General features: G+C 39.3%; 1 protein-coding gene across 2 annotated transcripts in view; it reads right to left on the reverse strand.

The window, feature by feature from the left end:
• GPR158 (G protein-coupled receptor 158) overlaps positions 1-18,175 on the reverse strand; it is a 194,652-nt gene that overhangs the window by 49,408 nt on the left and 127,069 nt on the right. For both annotated transcript variants that reach the window (XM_068673689.1, XM_068673690.1), the window contains exon 6: positions 5,477-5,586. In XM_068673689.1, the coding sequence (XP_068529790.1) occupies positions 5,477-5,586 (110 nt within the window). The remainder of the gene's footprint in view (positions 1-5,476; positions 5,587-18,175) is intronic.

Consider the following 18,175-nt stretch of genomic DNA (forward strand, 5'->3'; position numbering starts at 1 on the left):
CTCATCCAAGTCATCACTACCAGGAAATGAAGCTCAGAGTGAGGTGATACTAATGCAGGAAGGCCCTTTTTTAATCCTGATAGATTCATTAGTGCTGCTGGCTCTGATATTCAAAGCAGCATTATGGAGCTCTTACATGAACACAAATTGAAGAGGAGAGACAGAAGAGGGATGTCTGCGAGAGGGCTGGAGAGGGATGGAGCTCCAGCAGCCCACAGCAAAAGCTGCACGGCTGTGAGTCCCTCTGCCAACCACTGGCAAATTTTGGAAGCTTCTTGAGTTAATTTTCCCTTTAGAAGAGAAACTGGCAGTACAAAATAAGTATCTTCTCAGTGCAGGATGTTTATTTTCAAAAGTCCAGCTGCCCTTTTCCCTGACGCAGGAATGATAATAAGCAGTGCTCACACAACCCTGTTCAGCCAAAGCTTCAGACCAAGCGTCTCTCCCTTCTCCAGAAAAAAACATCTTCAAGTCTTCATCTGCCTCTCTCCAGGGATCTGCACAGAAATGTGTGCCAGACGCTGCACTTACTGCTTCTTTTCAAGAGTGACTGATGGTGGCTTCATGTCTGACCACATACTCCTTCACTTCTGCTTACGACAACGCAGACAGAGACCAGGCAAACTGCACATCAAACCTTCCATGAGGATGCATGGAAGATACAGAAAGATGGTGTCACTGAACTTCATTTGCCTTATTAGGAGGTAAAGTTAATGAGGAAACTGAGATTACTCCTCTGCTACATAACTGCACAAAATTAACAAGAGTTTTTACCTGTTTAATCCAAACCTGATTCCTATAAAAAGCCATCTCACTCAAGACAGGAGTTCTCCAAAGTTTATGAGTCTTGGGTCAAATCTAGCCCAGGCTGCAGGCTGTCCACTATAGGGAGGATGAAGCAGTAAATCACTCATTTACTGACGGTTCCACAAATCACTTGGAAAGAGAGGCAGACAAATTCTCCTTCCAGGGACTGGGGGAGATTTATAGCAAGTTTCAGCACAAAGAACCATGGAACATAAACCCATCGTGTTCACAGTAAGTTTGTCTCAGGGTGGTTGGTCTTTAAAATGGAGTTCAGAGTGACAAGTCACTTGACTTTTTAGGCTGATGCTATGATTTAATGGGAATATAATAAATGGGGATAGCTGCCCCCAAGCATTTTATAATAAAATCACATGAATTGGATTCACAAAACAAACAGAGATGCACAAATAGAACAGAGATCAAACTTCTCAGCTGTTAACATGTAGTCTTCCAATGAAGAAATATATAGAAATGGTCAGAATGGTTATGGAAAGCCCCTGAAGTGCAACCAGCTCTGTAGACTGATTAAACCATCCCTTTTCTTGCCTACAGGCTCCAACTGCCACAGCACCGTCTGTACCTTTCTGCCCCATATTCCCACCAGCCTCTTCTAGATGGGATCTGTATGTTCCTTCTCTCACCTAGCTACAAGAGCAGGTTTCGCTATGTCCTCCTCCCCTTCTTTCCTGTTCTCACAATCAACACACACCTCCTCCCAAGAGCTTCAAAAAAAGCAGCCTGACATCTTTCCTGGTTTCTCTGCTAGTATGAGTTTCCTCTCCTGTAAAATACTGAACCATGACACATGGTGAGCCCACCGCTCACACTCTTCCCTCTCCTTCCGTTATCACCTGCAAAGATCTGTAGGAAGGGCCACCGCTTGCTCAGATGCCTTAGAAGTGTCACACTGTACCAGACAGCAAGGCACAGCAACGTAGCACAGCTTTTAGACAAAGTGCAGAATTGCCTCACAGAGTCACATCTTCCTATCCCCTCACTAATGCCCCCATCCCAACTAATAAAAAAGCTGCTCTGTGTCATCATCTTGTTTTCTCTACCTGGAACAACACCTTCTCCACACCTTCTTACTCTCCTCAGTTCCTCACTCTCCTCTTTTTCTCTTAGCAATATAAGAAAAGGAAGCTGCTGTGAACTGGAGATCCCATTCTTAGACTTGGAACTGATAGCCTAAAGGAAGGAGAGTCTCTAACTCATCACTCTCCTAAAATGTCTAAAAGCTGTCCTAGGTGTAAAGACAAACACATACATACACACACACATATATATACATCTATTGTATGTATTTATCTATAGCTTTCTTCCATTCTTATGCTTTAATACAGAATCCTTAATTCTGTATTAATCCTGAACCCAAACTGGCAGAAGCTCACAAAATATTAAAAATAAGAAGATAACCTGTTTATAAAATATAGGGCCTGAAAAAGGATACAAAGAGTCTTCAGTCAGAGCAATATACTGAAAGATACAAAATCAGCAGCTCTTTTAAGCCTAAAAGGTTAAATTTGAAACATCATTATTTCTTGAGAATTACTTTGAGGAATTCATTACTGAGGAAAGTACTGAGTCTTCTGTTCATTGCTCTACAGTTAGATTTCTTAAATTAACCTAATTTGCTTACCCCCACCCTCCCACCCCCATAAACATCATCTCATTATTTTAAAAATGCACAATGAATAAGAAAGAGGCAATTTAAGATGAGGCGCTTTAGAAATTGACTGTGATGGGTGTTCAAAGAATGAATCAGTACATGACTTCCTTGTTCTTTTGCTCTTCCTTAAGTATCTGATCTTGGCTACTTTCCTGATTTTTCCCTGTTTTCTGAGCCTAATAAAACCTCAAAGTCCTCCTTGGGAAGTGGGGAGCCAAGGGAAAAGAAAGCCACAAAGCAAGAGTTTCCAATGCCTCCTACCTAGCTCTGGATAACTAACCTTCATGCTCCAGTGCTATTCAAAGCACCTCATTTGCTGAGAAATACAGCTTTAGACTTTCTAGTTATCATTAATAGCTGCTTATACGCAACACTGCTATTTCCATTAAACTTAGAAAAATCACCAGTTCCTTGCTAGCATCCAATTCTTCCCCCAGGCAAGACACAGGCTATCTGCAGGAGGGAATCAGTGCTTGTCACGAGTATTTGTGGTGTCTATAACAAGCAATTCTTCAGCCCTGTGGTGACTGTGGATTAAATTAGATGTGCCAAAAATTTCTCCTAAATTTCTACTAGCATCATATTGTTCTTAATTAGCATAATTGTTGTGAATATATACAATAAAACATATCTAACTTGACTCAGTCTTTTGCAAGGCACACTCCCTGAGTGATATATTTAGTACTAAAATAAAGTATCATGAATGTAAAGAATGAAAAGGAAATAAAGAAGAAAGGAAAAGAATGATCATGAAACCTTAGTGGAAAACTAAGATTCTTAGAGAAAGTAATTCTAGATTAGTACATGAAATATTTATTTTATTTTCATGTATACATGAAATATTTATTTTCTTTTCATGTTTCATATAGAAATGTAGAATCAATCAGATTGGAAATGGTCCCATGAGGTCATTCAGTGCTAAAAGCAAGGTTAACACTGAATTCAAACCAGTGCTTTTTACTCGGTGCTTTATCAAACTGGGCCTTAAAATCCCCAAGTATGGATGTTCACAGCCTCACTGGCAACTAATTCTGCTGCTTAATTACCCTAATGGTGAAAACATTTTCCTTGGATAAAGTTGAGCCTGAGGATAATACTGTATAAAGTTGAAAGCTCCCATTTCAATTTGTCAATGTCTTTTGTTGTCCCAACATACATCACTGTAAAGAGCATGGCTCCGTTTTCTCAGTAAACTCCTTGTAGCTGTTAGCTAGCTACTGTTATGCCCCTCCTAAGTCATCTCTTCTCCAGGCTGAACATGCCCTGTTCCTTCAGCCTCTCCTTGCACAGCAAGTGCACCAAGTCCTGACCATGATGGTCCTTCACTGAACTCACTCAAGTTCACTGATGCCTTGGGTGAGACCAAAATTGGACCCAGAATTGTGGATATGGCCAAGTAAAGGGGAATAATCACTTTCCTCAGTCTACTGACTGGTCTCCCTCAATACAGTCTAGTCTGCTGTTACCCTTCATTGTACGGCACTGATCAAGGATGAGGATGTAGTTCATTCTTGGTTTCTTATTCAGTCATTGTCCCATTTACTGAGCCTGTCAGCACAGGTGCCAAGTAACACCAAAGAATGAACAAACCACAAGTGCAAAATTTTCTGCTAAATTTTCCAGTTTTTTCTCTCTTTATATAAGCAGAAGATCAACTACCCTGTTAGCACATTGCTTCCGCACACTATGTAAAATAATAGAAACAGCCTGCTAGGTTAGCAGAACTGCAGTTATGATAGGAGTCTCCCATGGGCTTAAGACTGTTTCTGTCTGTATGTGAGCTATAGATAATGAATCATCCAAGCAAATCACCAGTTCTGTCCTATCTTTTCTATAGTGTTCTAGTTACTCTTTTTTGCATCAGAAATTGTTCATCCTGGAAAATACCATGAGTGTGTGGGATTTTCTGGATGAATTTCAATGAGAAGACGTGGCCAGACATAGTGTTATATAGTCAGGGTTTACCAGCCAAAGCGTACACTTGTAACCAGGAACACAAATGCAAGAAGTCCAACAGGTTAGCAGGGGTTTCCACCTAAAATGTGACAAGTCATTTGAGCACCATGAGCAAGATATTCTTAGTCCTCTTTCAGTTATGAGCATAATATTGAACCTTACTTATCTAACATGCCAACACTGTTATGAAACTACGATAAAAAGATGAGCAAGCTTACTTCATCCAAGGTGTTTAAGTACCAATAGATGCATATTGTACTTCTCTTTACTTCTACAAAAATACTTGAGGAATGCATCAGTAGTTTTTTTTTCATGGAAAATTAAAGAGGGAAAAGCATTAGGATTTTATCCAGCAAAGGCTTCACTTTTTAAATGGACTGCAGAAGTGGGATTTTAAGCTGGAACTCTGAATCTTAATGTCTGAATCGCATTTGAATGCATTGCCAACCCATTGGAACCTCCCCCAGTGTAACCCAGAATTTCCCACACATTTTTTCTGGCAGGCACCAATGTTCGTGAGTGTGCAGCCTGTCAGCTGTGATTGCCTGAAGAAAGCAGCCCTTGACTTATGAGCCGTAAGAAATCAGAGTATGTATATTCACCATAACGTATTCTATTTCACCCTCCAACACTGTATTTAAACACTTAGAAACATAGAGTATCTCTATGAACACTTTAAATGGAAAGCTTAGACATTTTACGTCATCCTACATTCAAGGAGAATACATTCACCTTCTTTGAAAGGTGGCTCTTGCACAATTTTACAGTTGATGTACATATTCTTCATCAAATCCTGCAGCTCCAGCTCTACACCTCTCACACTCAGCCCCATTGAGCAGCCATCGTTATCTCTGTCTGCATTCACAGCTCTCTACTGGGATTAGGAGCATGCAATTGCAGCAGGAATAGTGTGGAGAAATACACAGTGGCTCAAAAATCAGAAATGGCACTTGTTTATGGTAATATTTGCAGCTCTTCAATCTAAGTACCCACACAGATTGCACATACTCCCACAGAGATGGAAATTAATAACATGTGAAATACCTGTGTAGCTTGAGCGTCACAGTTCCATAAACAGTGGCAAAGCCCAGAAGACGAACCCATCTTAGGAGAACACAGCGAAATACACTTGGCTCAAAATACAAAATGACAACCTATAGAACAGAAAGATAGAGAGAGCTTCAGTACCTCTTTAACGCGAAACTAGATCTTCAATCAAATGCAGAATAGTTGCAAAACAGGACAGCAGACATATTTCAGTTCGTCCTGCTGTATATTTAGATTTTCTAGTAAAGTGACAAGATGATCAGATCAACCAGCTGGCACGGTTCTAGGCACCAGCTCCTTTTGAAGGGAGCTGGCAAAAGCCCTGTGACAGACTGTGAAGTGACAACACTTTTAAATGCAATTCCTCTGACTTTTCTTAACTGAGTGAAAACATGTACCCGGAGAAGATAAGAGAACAGACAAGGACGTTTTCCTTGAGCTATTCCAGTAATAGGCAGCTGGCCTAATTCTGGTTTGATGGACTGTATTTACTAGGTTACACTTCAAAGTTCCTCCTTCTAATAAACCTAGCAAAAAGTGAGCTGCTCTTTTTTTCTCTCTCAACCACTTTCTGTCAAAAACGACTGCACTAGCCTCTCCCTGTCTGAAACCCCAATATCTCAATGTCATATTTGACTTTTTCCTCTTCTTCCCCATATGTTTTCACTGAGCCATACCAAATCTGTCTATACATCAACACTTTCTGAACAGGAATAACATTTTTGTTCACTTATAGATTTCTCCAACTGCAGCAACAGGAAGGTCCTACTGACTGAGTTCTGTTTCACATCCCTCTGCTTCCCACTGGATGCTCCTCAGTACTCCAGCCACACCTTCTTTCTTCCAAATTCATTGCTGCTTTCTGTATTTCACTATTATTTTTGTGTGTGTGTGTGTGGTTTTTTGTTTGTTTGTTTCCCATCTCACTATCAAGGAAGTAATGTATAACCCAGGCTGTGGCCTACCTGTCTAGGATTCCTCCCAGACAACCCATTGAAATTCTCCTTTCAATGCTGCCCTGGCCATCTTCCAGCTAGCAGATCTTCCATCTTTCAGCTGTGCTTTTAACTTACACTTATGCACACATGATGCTGCCTGTTCTCCATTCTCCACCCTCCCCTCCCCCCCCAGCTCATTTTAATGTTACAAGAAAAGCTTTCAATTTAATAACCCAAGAGATGGGTAAAAAGATCTGTCACACTCTTAGGCTGAATTCTCAGCCTTGGTGCTTGAGCATCACATGTATGCAAACTGTAGCATCTGGATGTGACCTAGACTGCTCTAGAACTGCTTGTAAACATGAAGGAGGCAACACTGGAGACAGAAAGGCCTTTCTCTGCATCTACCATGTACCACACATGAGGCCAACACTCAATAAACAGGAACGTAACACCAATTCTGCAGGTGTCCTATGCCATCATTATCAAGTAAAATGCCACCCTGATCTAAAGCAGGGCTGCTCGGATTGAGGACTTGGACACAGTGTGAACCAGGAGTACATTTCTGCTGCCTTTAACAGATGTTGTCGCTTGTGGGGATGATCCCATATTCCTTCCCACTCTCTTGGCATCACCAGGAGCCCGCTGTCCCAGGGATTTGTTGCCTTTCCCCACCTGCAGACCCTGCTTGGTCCAGCAAAGCTAGAGACGATGCATCCCACCTGCCTGATCAGAACCTGTAAAACACCACCATGGACTGTAGTACAAATTAATTGCATAATCCTGGTCTAGAGAAAGAAAGCGCTGAAACATTTTCGGCCATCTGCCACAGCCTCATTTAGAGTCACTACATTCTGGCAGTAGAGGTAGTATTGTGACTACCGGCTGCCACATGATATTATTTGCCTAAGTAAATGCTTTTCTATGTGGGGATTCAAGCCCAGGATATTGGCCAAAAGCCCAGCACTAGGTCCTCTGGGTGACACAGACACAGTTAGGAGAGCGGGGGCAAAAATGGCAGATGTGAGCTGAGACAGAGCGAGCTAGGGGAAGCTGCTGTGCTTCACTGCAGTGTTTGTTTGTTGGATGGATGGTGGGTTTTTGCAGCAGAATCAAGCTATTTCTTTAAAAAAAAATAAATAAATAAAATTGCTTGTTGAATCAAACCAGGTTGGAAAATTTCATCTGCTTTTTTTCACTGCTGTAGGACTGAACGTGTTTCAAGGTAGGCATTTTCTGGGAATCTGATGAATTCTGCATGCAGCAAAAGGCCCGCCTCTTGGAAGATCAGATGGAAAAACAAATTACATCCATGCACCCATGGACATGCTTGTGTAAACAGAGCATCCAGCAAGAAGTTACTCAGAAAGTCTTGAATTTTAGTAATGACCTCTTATTCCAATATAACCAGAGCCAGGTCTGAAGCATTAACCTGCCTCCTGAGGTTTGCAAAGGGGGTAGAAACCATCCTGTTTCATCTTTGATTCTTCCAAACTAGAAAAACAATGCCAAAAAAAGACAGACATGCAGGGACTCTGAACATTTCAAAGCGGATCTGAAAGCAGAAATTTTCAGATGATTGAAATGGGAAGGTCTGAAAACTTTCCAGGCACACAATTTTCTGAACAAGGGCAACAGCTCTCTCTGCCATGAAAACTGACACAGCAATTTTAGCTGCAGTTGCTTGTTGAAATATTAACTGCTTGTGTCTAGAAAACCTCATTGATTTGCACTGAACCATTTGTATGAGCAGCTGAGGCATTTGGCTAGCTCTCAACCAAGAAAGAAGCACTTCAAATGCATCACGGTGGGAGCTGGCATGTGGCAGCCAGCTAGGAAGGCTGCAGAGGCAGGATTCTGTTGGTGAAAACTGTTCTCATTTCCCAATTTCAATGTAGACATATTTGAAGTACTCCTTTGTCCAGTGGTCAAACACGTTGTAGAAGTTGACAAAGATTCAGCCCAAGCCTGACTCCCTTTTGGGTCTTTTGAAACTCTCTTCCTATGTTTGTATGATGGACAACAGTCACAGTGCTCTCCCAAGCTGCCAACATCCATTTCTACGTACTCTACTGTAAGCTACACGTGGTCTGGTATGAATCAAGGCTTTGAACAGCAAGAATTACTGCATTTAACATTTTTGCTTGCTTAGGCTTTCCAGAAAGTTATTCTAGGAAAATGTCAGCCCCATTTCCATCAGAGCTAATTGGGATGTTCAGCTGACTACTGTCTCTAAGCTTTTGTCAGCATTAAGTCTCTTACAATCACAGTAAATTTTGGTGGCACAATATTAAATTGGATAATCTTTAAAGGATCAGAGCCAAAGGGCTACAACAGCACTGTCCTGAATGCTCAGTACACCAAAAGCCATGCTCAAGCTTTTGATTCAAGTGGGATCACATTCTTGTAAAGAATATATGTCTGGTGAAATGTCTGGCTGCTGTACTCCATCCATTGCTCCTTCTTGCTTAAGCGAACAAACAAAAAAAGAAACATAACACAGGGAAGCCTTGGTTCATTTCATTACAGCCTTTTCTACCTTCTGATTACCAAAACACCCATTTCCTTGTGTTCTTCCCAAAGACATGCCTTCCTTACCATGACAAACAATATGCAGCAATGGCCTGCTTAGCTCCAACGAGAGATATAGGATAAGCATAAGATTCAACCACTTGCCCAGGCTGCTGTCAACAGCAGAGGGAATCCCTTTGCAGTTCTAAAAAACTACTCTGCCTACCAAAAATCTAACAGTAATTCATTTCACTTTTTGCTTTTATAATGCATCAGACCATGCTGGCAGCAAAAATCTCACCAAAAGTGCTGAGATTTGCTGATGGATGCCACAAAACCTATTTAAGATCCGTAAGAAAATGTGATATTCTTTGTTTCACCAGCTCCTGAAATCTATTTAAATACTAGACACCAGTTTCTGTTCATTAAAGAACAAGGATTTGAGGAAAAAAATTTCAGAAACCAGAAGAGAAATCAGACAGTGCCTGTTCATATACTAGATACTGCAGCTGTGAATGAGACTTCATAAAGTCATGTGGCTCATGTTTGCCATTTGGACAAATGGATTCAGGTTTTTGCTTTTAACCTCAACATGTTTTGAGCTTTTATTACCCTTGCCAAAACATCATCATACTACTAACATCGTCAGTAGTCATACTACCACTTCTGAAGTCAGAGATGAAAAGACTTTCTAAGGTCACCAGGCAAGAGTCGAGAGCACTTAAAGATGGAGAGAGAGAGACATGGAAGAGAGCCTTAGCTTGCTGACACAGCACTCAGCCAGCCCAGTCATTCGGCTGGCATGATGAACAGATACATGGACTGTCTAAAAACAATGCCTAAAGTCAATACAGGATCCTTACCCACTGTGGTAACTTTTTGTTATCAGGACAGATAAAAAATAGCAGTGCAAAGAGAACCTACACTGAACAATTTAATCTTCAAAAGCACACTAGACACGGTCCTTATGAAAAAGGAACAAATACATGAGTTTTATAGCTTCAATGTCATTGTTTCTTGAATGAAAAACAGCATTTAGAAAGATTTGCTAAAAGAAATGAAAAAAAAAAAAAAAAAAAAAACACCTTAGAAGACCTTTGAAATGGTAACAGTGAACAATATTTCTTTTGTTTTTCAGATTACCATTACTGTGCACATTGTGAGAAGACTAACTTTCCTTTCACCTGGGGTGCCAGATCCAGGTGAAAATATTTTAATACTGTACAGCTCCACAAGGAGCACTGACTGGGAATCAGGCATAGATTTTCTGCCAAAATTATAGGTGACTAGCAAATCAAAATGCAAAAGTCCCCTAGATAACCCATGGATAAACCTGGTACCCTTGAGAGCCTTGAAGAAATTCAGAACTTCAGTTTCTTGGACAGAATCTTGACCTAAAGGCTTCAAATACACATCTCCACTGACTAGAAAGGTACTTCAGCATTTATTTTAGAAAATTTGCTTCATTATATGTCAATTAAAAGCCTATACTAGGAGGGCTGAGATTATTGTAGATAAATTGCATTTTCCTTCAGTTCTTAAGCCATAAAAACATCATGGATAGATCAAAAACTCATTTTCCTTTGCAGTCATCAAATTTCTATCATTCCTGTTGAGAAAGAATGTGCAATACCATAATAACTCAACAGATCAGAAGTCATAGAACAAATAATTTTAAAAATATTAGGAAGTGACAGTGCTATGAAGCCTAAACCTAAATATTAAAAATTTTGAGTAGGACCTTAACTCAGAAACTCCAAAGAGAGAGGCTAGTTCACCTTTCAACTATTCTTATTTTTGCCGTGTTAGATACATTAGATACATGGAGATGAGTTATCCATGTTAGTTACATGGAAATGAGATACAGAGCTTAGAACATAAACTAGAGCATCATCTAGTTATGGATCTGAGGTGAAGGTCACCTACTTTAGAAAAAAATGATGCAAAAATATTTTTTTTCTTATTTTCAAATAACCAAATTTCTCCTGTGTCAAGTTAACCTTTACAAAAACCCTTACAGGAAGATTACCTATTTTTATTTAACTTTTTTTTCTTTTTCCCTGAAAGTAGTCTGCCCAGTTCAAAGCAGGATGTGACACAGCCATTTAAGATAATGCCTTTTGGGCTAATTCCATTAACAAGCATCTAGGAGAAACTGTGAAGAGATCTATCCGATCTGTTCCACTGCCCAGCACCATCTGCCCTTGCCTGGCCTGTCTCTAGGCAGTTCTGCAGCAAAACAAGCCACCAGACACTCCAAGAGCTCTTTCCGGCTCCCACACTTGCCTTTGACACGCAGCTCGTCCTCTCAGTATCCTGCCGTGTCTTTGAGATTGGCATTCTTTTTTCTTCTGCCATCTTTGAATAGTTTCTTTCAACATAAAATAAACTTTGGGATAACCTACTATATCAAGTCGCCTATTAATGCTTCCGTGCTAATAGTGAGAAGGGATTTCCTGCACCAGAGACACTGTTTGCAATATTAGATAAGCTTGCCATCCAAACTCATAACAGTCTGGCACTATGCTTTCTAGAAAAGGGACCCATCCACTTGTATGCAGGCAAGTTGCCATCTTCACAGATGGGCATGAATGAAGGCATTCATGAGCCTATGTACACTATGGGCATCACATACCACTATTCAAAACATGATTCACAGCTCAGAGCATCTGCTTAAATATTAGTGAATGCACAACTCATTATCCAGTCCTGGACTACCAACAAATATTTCCGGTGCAACTACACAAAACGTTTTAGGGGTAGGATAACAGCTGACTATTTTCTTAGGCTAATTAAATAAGTGCACTTCCTTCCATCTCTATCCCATTTTTCTTAAACCACATGTACTTTTTAAGCCATAATATTTTACTCCACTAGACCTATGGACACACAGTACCATAAAACCCTGTTATCCTTGCAAATCTACAATTTGAGAACAGAGTTGTGCCAGATCATTAGCTCAATGTCTCTATAAAGCACATGGCTGCTGCAGGAAACCACAATTACTACTCAGTAGGTTTTCTTCTTGCCTCTGAATTGGAATGGAATCAATTCCTCAGTACAAAGTGTTGGAGACACTCTGCTACTGGGGGCAATGCATTTCAGATAATATGCACATCAAAACCAAAATCCTTATGGCCGTGTAAGATGTTTTGGTTTTCATAAAAGAAGACAAGTTCTTCCTAGCCACCCACACGGCCCAGCTTGAAACAGTCTACTGAAATCCTTTCAGGACACTTTCAGCTGTGGCTGTTTTTTCCCATTTCCTGTCTTAAAACATATGAAACCTCGAGCTACATTTCAGCAAAGACAAATCTTGCCTGTATAGTCATTTGGAAGACCATGATGTAGTGTAAGTACATGTATATAACTACCAGCACCAGTGTAAGATGCAAAGACAGACTTCTAGAACTTGAGTCATCAGAATGCTTTGCTATAACTAATTTTTATCATACTTCAAATTCATCCTCATCAGGCAGTAACAGCAGATCTCTAAGGCTCTTTATGGAACTTATTTTTTACAGTGAAGCTCATTCTGCTTCCTGAGAGATTTATTTGGTGATTAAGTAAACAGAACCTTCAAGATAATTCTGATTTGACACAAGACTGTATACACAGAATGTCTTTTTATTGAAATTTATCTTCAATTATTTTCCTTCTTTTTCCCCGCTGTTTGTAAGCCAAATCTCAGCTAACCCTGGACATGACACCTCTGAGTAAGTTATTTTGAAGAAAATGGATGGCCATGTGAACTTCATGTGCTGCCATATCTTTCCTCCAATTTGAGAAGAAACAGTGGAATGTCACAGATCCTACCAGGTCTGGAAATATCTATATCTAACCTGAATGCATAGTATCACAATGCATTCTTTAATACAGGTATCCTAACAGCAACACAAACAGCCTCAGAAGTCATTCCCTGAAGGTTTGAGAGTTGTCTACAGCTCAGAGACTGAGCTGGCCAGATGTGGACTTGGCTGAACACATAATCAATGTATAACCAGAGAAAGTTTTAAATCTATTTAAATGAAGATTTTTAATATGAGAAACAATTATTTTGTCTGAAAACGTAAAGCCCTCCAGAATCCATCTAGCTAAATGTGCACTGGAGAAAAAAATAATAAAAATCTTACATATGTAGGTTACACACACAGCCTTGAAGCACAAAATTAACGTATAGTACAGTAAATATAATTGAGCTGATTCTGTAGGTATTTAGGAGCTAGCCAGGGAGGTGGGAGCTTATGACCTCACTGAAAGGCAACTACTTGAAAAGTATCTGGCTCCCTGCCTTCAAAAGAGGAGTTTAAAGTGTTAAGAGCAGTGTGGATCACATAGAAGCTCTGCACTCTTTTTTATTTGATGTTTCATCTTCCTAAGACTAATGCCCAAAGGCCTTGGATTCCTTTCCAGTTAAATATTGCAATATCTGTGAAAATGTAGGTTTCTTGGTCAAATTGTCAGGTTTTGAGTGCAGATTATTTGACACACTGTTAGCAGCAACACCAATAAATAAATAAATAAATAAAATAACCAGGTGGGACACTTCCACAAGAAGTGATAAGCAGGCAGGAGCAGGGGCTCCAGCCACATTCATACTAAGGATGAGAAAAGAAGCACATGTGAAGTGTAGAGAAGCTGAACTTCTTAGCCACTCAATAATTCTATTTTTATGGGTTTGCATTACATTCAAAAATATAATTCAAAGTAAATAGAAGTAATTTAACCACAATGCTTTATATAGGCAACAGGTATGTATGCACAGGCATGTTTCAAAAATTGTTCACGGCAATACAAAATTTAAAAAAATCAAAGGAAGTTGCAAAGTCAAACTATCATCTAACTAAACTAGATGTTCCCTCCACCAGATAACTTCTGCAATCCGATGATTTCTTTTATCTCTTCATATGCATTTTTTTCACTGTGACATGCAACTCGGGTACATGACAACAGTAAATTGAATGCCCTAGTTTACTTACTTCATATATGAAAACAATAGAAAATGTTCTTATTGTATACACTGCTCTAATCTTTTCTTACCAAAGGTCTGGTGACCTGAGAAGCAGAAAGAGAAACATCTTAAGGAGATGAAACGTCTCAAATGAAAAAGCCATCTATTCAGCATAGTCATCTGCCAAATACTTGACACGCATTAACAACAGGGTTAAGAGTATACAAGTCTCATTTTATGAATTAAAAAATGCACCATGCAATACAATATTTTATTGAAAACAAGGAAAATCTACCAATTCACTCTAAGAATTGAATCTCTGTGATTTTAAGAAAAAGGAACCTTTTAAAAACATAATAGTAAAGTAGCCTACATTAAAATAAATCTTTCAGGAGCTGCCGCTATCTTAAGACATACCAGACAATTATTCAGAGTAACTTGCCAAGTATACTTAATGCAAGACACAGGTCATAAAACAGACCTGCACAGATTTTGCATTTCATTACAATAGGGCTGAAATCTCTACAAATCTAAGGAGAAGAGTTTTATGTGAGCATTTTCAAGTAGTGACTTCTACTTGGGAAAAATTAAGCATGCAGCTATTTAGAGTTCCCAAATACCTTATCTCCTACAAGAGTGGTTCTAATATTAATCTAACAGGTCAGTGCAGCATTTAAGACTGAGTTTGTGAGAGGACACTTCTGGATGGTTTTAGTTCTTCAGGAACTCCCCCTTCCTGGCTGCGTGCTATCTCTGAATTACACCTTAGGCAGGTTCACGAGTCCAGGCAGAAATTTTACTGACACAAAGTTTTAAGATGGTGACTTGGAAAAGATAATGGGGGCAGAGCAGGTCTTTGAAACATCCTGTTAAACCGCAGCAAAGAGGAGGACACAGGACTGGCTGTTACCTTCTGCAGTGAAGTTTTTGTTGGTATTTATTTTGACATTAATTTAGAAAACCTCTCTCCACAAAATACCAGCCGGACATCTCCAGCCAGCCAGCGCTGATTAGTTTACTGCAGACATCACTGCTGGAACTATCGACTTTTCATTTTCAGCTTATGTATCTGTAGCGAGAACAGCAGCGGGGACAAGCCAAAGGCCACAGCGTAACAAACCACCAGAGGAAGCAGCGGGAACATTCCTCCTCTTTATGTTCCCAAATCAAGAGTGGACACCTGTCTGGGAAATCTGTGTCAGATAAACTGCAGCTATTGGCTTCAGTAGAGAAGTTAACTGGGTAAATCGTGAAAACGAGTGACATATAGCAGCTCAGATGACATGATCTATGATAGCACTGGTCTTAAATCTACATTAACCTTTTCAAAAAAAAAATCATGTCATTAAAATTCTGTGGAATTAACAAAGTCCAGAAGAAACCAGCCACAGCTGCAAACTCAAAATTCACACCATAACAGAAACAATAGAAATAGAAAGGAAACACATTTTCGCTTCCCATTGACATTCTTTTCTCATATCATAATGATATGAACATTGTTGCCTTTCAAAAAAATTGCAGACAAATGGCTTTGCTAAGAGGGCCAGAGCACTCAGGCTCTTTAGCTCTAGCCAAAAGGAAAATTTTTGTTTTGAATAAATCCAGACAAATATTTATGTTGTGTTGAGCAGATACTGAAAAATTATTATGATAGAGAAATGAAAAGAAATTTAGAAAATTAAATTTCTAATTGATTCAAAATATCAGACTCTCTAAAGAAGCTCCACTCCTCCCTGCAGCACTGGTGCAGAGCAGCCTGCAGAACCAGCCCTCTTCTGCACAGAGCGTAGGCACATTTGCTATCGGTCCTCTTCTCTGGAAACGAAACCATCCATAGTAAGCAACCACATACCCATGGATGGCTCAGGGATGCTGCAAAGTAGCAGTTCAATGGGGGCCTAATAAAGGAGAAGCCAACATGATAAATATATTATTGGGATTAATACCATGGTGGTCTGAAAGAGTTGGGGACTGAACTCAGTGATGGAGCAGACCTTTCTTCTCATATGTACCCAAGACAACTCTGCTCCAAACTTTCATTAGCTTTTTTTTTTTTTTCCACAGAGTTTACATTCTGTGATGTATTACTGCCATTCTGGTTTTAAAGTGTAGAAAGAAAAGAAAAACAATCATCTCTATGATTAGAGTGCAGCTGAGTTTCACTGGAAGCGCTATAGACAGAGCATTTTCAAGGAAACAAGCTTCTCACCTCCTTAATGCATTTAGGCTACAGAGTGCAGGCAAATGAAGACTAGAGCACAATTCCTGTCTTCCTACTTTCATTGTCAGTAAGCCATTGAAAACGTACTAGAAAGAAATTCTGTCATAGCAAAGTTATTGTTTGTAAAGCATCTAGCACACACCTGACCATTGCTCTTGCTACCTAAGAAGTGCTGGGAGTTTTAGACTATTTAGAAAAGCTATTTAATTTCTTTCAGCTCTTGGCATATCAACTTGAATACAGAGATAGCTGGCGCCTTACACTCCTTGCCATCCATATGCAAGATACTGCCGGATCAACTTATAAATAACATTTACTCTTTTAAGGATAGGATTTCCTAGCTTTCATGTAGTTTAAGCAGCACACTTAACCCTTAACTGGAGAAGTCTGACCCACCAGCCTTGTAAGTCCTTGTGTTAAGGTGAACAAGTAAGTCTCAGGAGACCTGAGTTCTACTTTTCCACTTGTCATGGAGTTTCTGAGGAGGAAAATATTCTTAATAAAAGCAGTATAGAAGCAAATATTTGGACGGCAAAAAAATCGATGCTTTCACAAAACTTTGAGATCCTATAGATTGTAGATATGTATAATGATATTGTGGTGGTCCAGAATTTGATTCTGTGTGTATGGTTATGTATTTGCTTATGAGAGGATAATTGTAAATAAAGCATTAAATCTTTTTTGATGCAAGTTCTACATGTATAAATGTTTACTTCTCTTTTTTCCATTTTATGCACTTCTGTTTTTCTACATATAAAATTAATCACCTACTTGTCTGAGTAATTATATATCACTACATTCCCAACAGAGAAACAGCTAAACTGTACGAGATTCTAACCCGAATCTAACAAGCAGCTTCAGTCAATAAGATAGAGAAATAATGTGTTAGCTCATCAGGTAATAACTAGGTAATAGGTATTATTCACAACACTAGAACAAGGAACATACACACACACACACAAAAAAAAAAAAAAAAAAAAAAAAAAAAAAAAAAAGATTTATAGATGTTAGCCATTTTAGTTCGTTTGTTTTATCTAGCTTGGTTTAACAGTTACTACTGTTTTAAACTGTGGGTCTCAAGGGAAGCAAAGACCTTTACAAGAATTCAACTGATGAAATAAATGGGCTTAAAACACAACATATGTTTTGTAGATTTTAAGTTAATAAGGAATGCAGAAACACAAAAATAAGATGGTAATGAAGGTAACACAGATACTAGACTTTGATACTTAGAGCTTTGCTGTGAATGGACAGGTGTTTGTTCCATTAGAGACGAAAAATGCAAAAATCTTAAAATGAGAAGCAATGATCTCAGACGAACCATGCTGAATACAATCTGTCAAGAAGCTCCCTAGTGTAGCAGCAGAAGCTACATGTATCTACCAGCAACATACCTGGATAAACTCAGAGAAGCCTAAGAAGGATTATTTACAGATCTCAGGAGGAAAATTTCTTCAATAGTACAAGAAAAGCACACTCAACTCTGAAAGAGCAGTCTTCAAAAGCTTCAGTACACGTAGGTGGCAACCAACTAAAGAGAACAACAAATCAGACAGAAATCTTCCCCTAGGAAATGCTGTGTTTAAGTGGAAAGTAGGAGAGATGGATCCCAGAGCATATCTTCAGGAAATTGTGTGTGGACTTGAAAACCTTTAAGGAGTCTGCGGAGGTCACCAAGTAGTTGGTGAGAAGTTTGAACTATAATTGTGTAGGAAAGATGGGAGTGAGATGAAAAGGGAGTTGCAAAATTTGAAATAAGTGACTGGGGGAAAATAAAGGTGATAAATTCTCCTCCTCTGGAAAACAAAGTTTCATTACACCTCAACAATTTCTATTGCTGCTCATCACCTGAAAAATCAATAACCGTAAAATTCCTAAGGGATAATAGGCACATCTCATCTCCCAAACATCGTATCTGCTAACCTTTGCATGCATTCTGGTTTTCCATAAAACTGTATTGGCAAATGTACAAGTAAACATATTGATGAATTCTTTATTCTCTGACATAGGCAATTTCTTTTTTCAGAAACAGATAAACCACAAAAATGTTTGAGATGTAAGGTTGCATTTCATGG

Source organism: Anas acuta, chromosome 2 (assembly GCF_963932015.1).
Source record: "Anas acuta chromosome 2, bAnaAcu1.1, whole genome shotgun sequence".
Taxonomy (NCBI): Eukaryota; Metazoa; Chordata; class Aves; order Anseriformes; family Anatidae; genus Anas; species Anas acuta.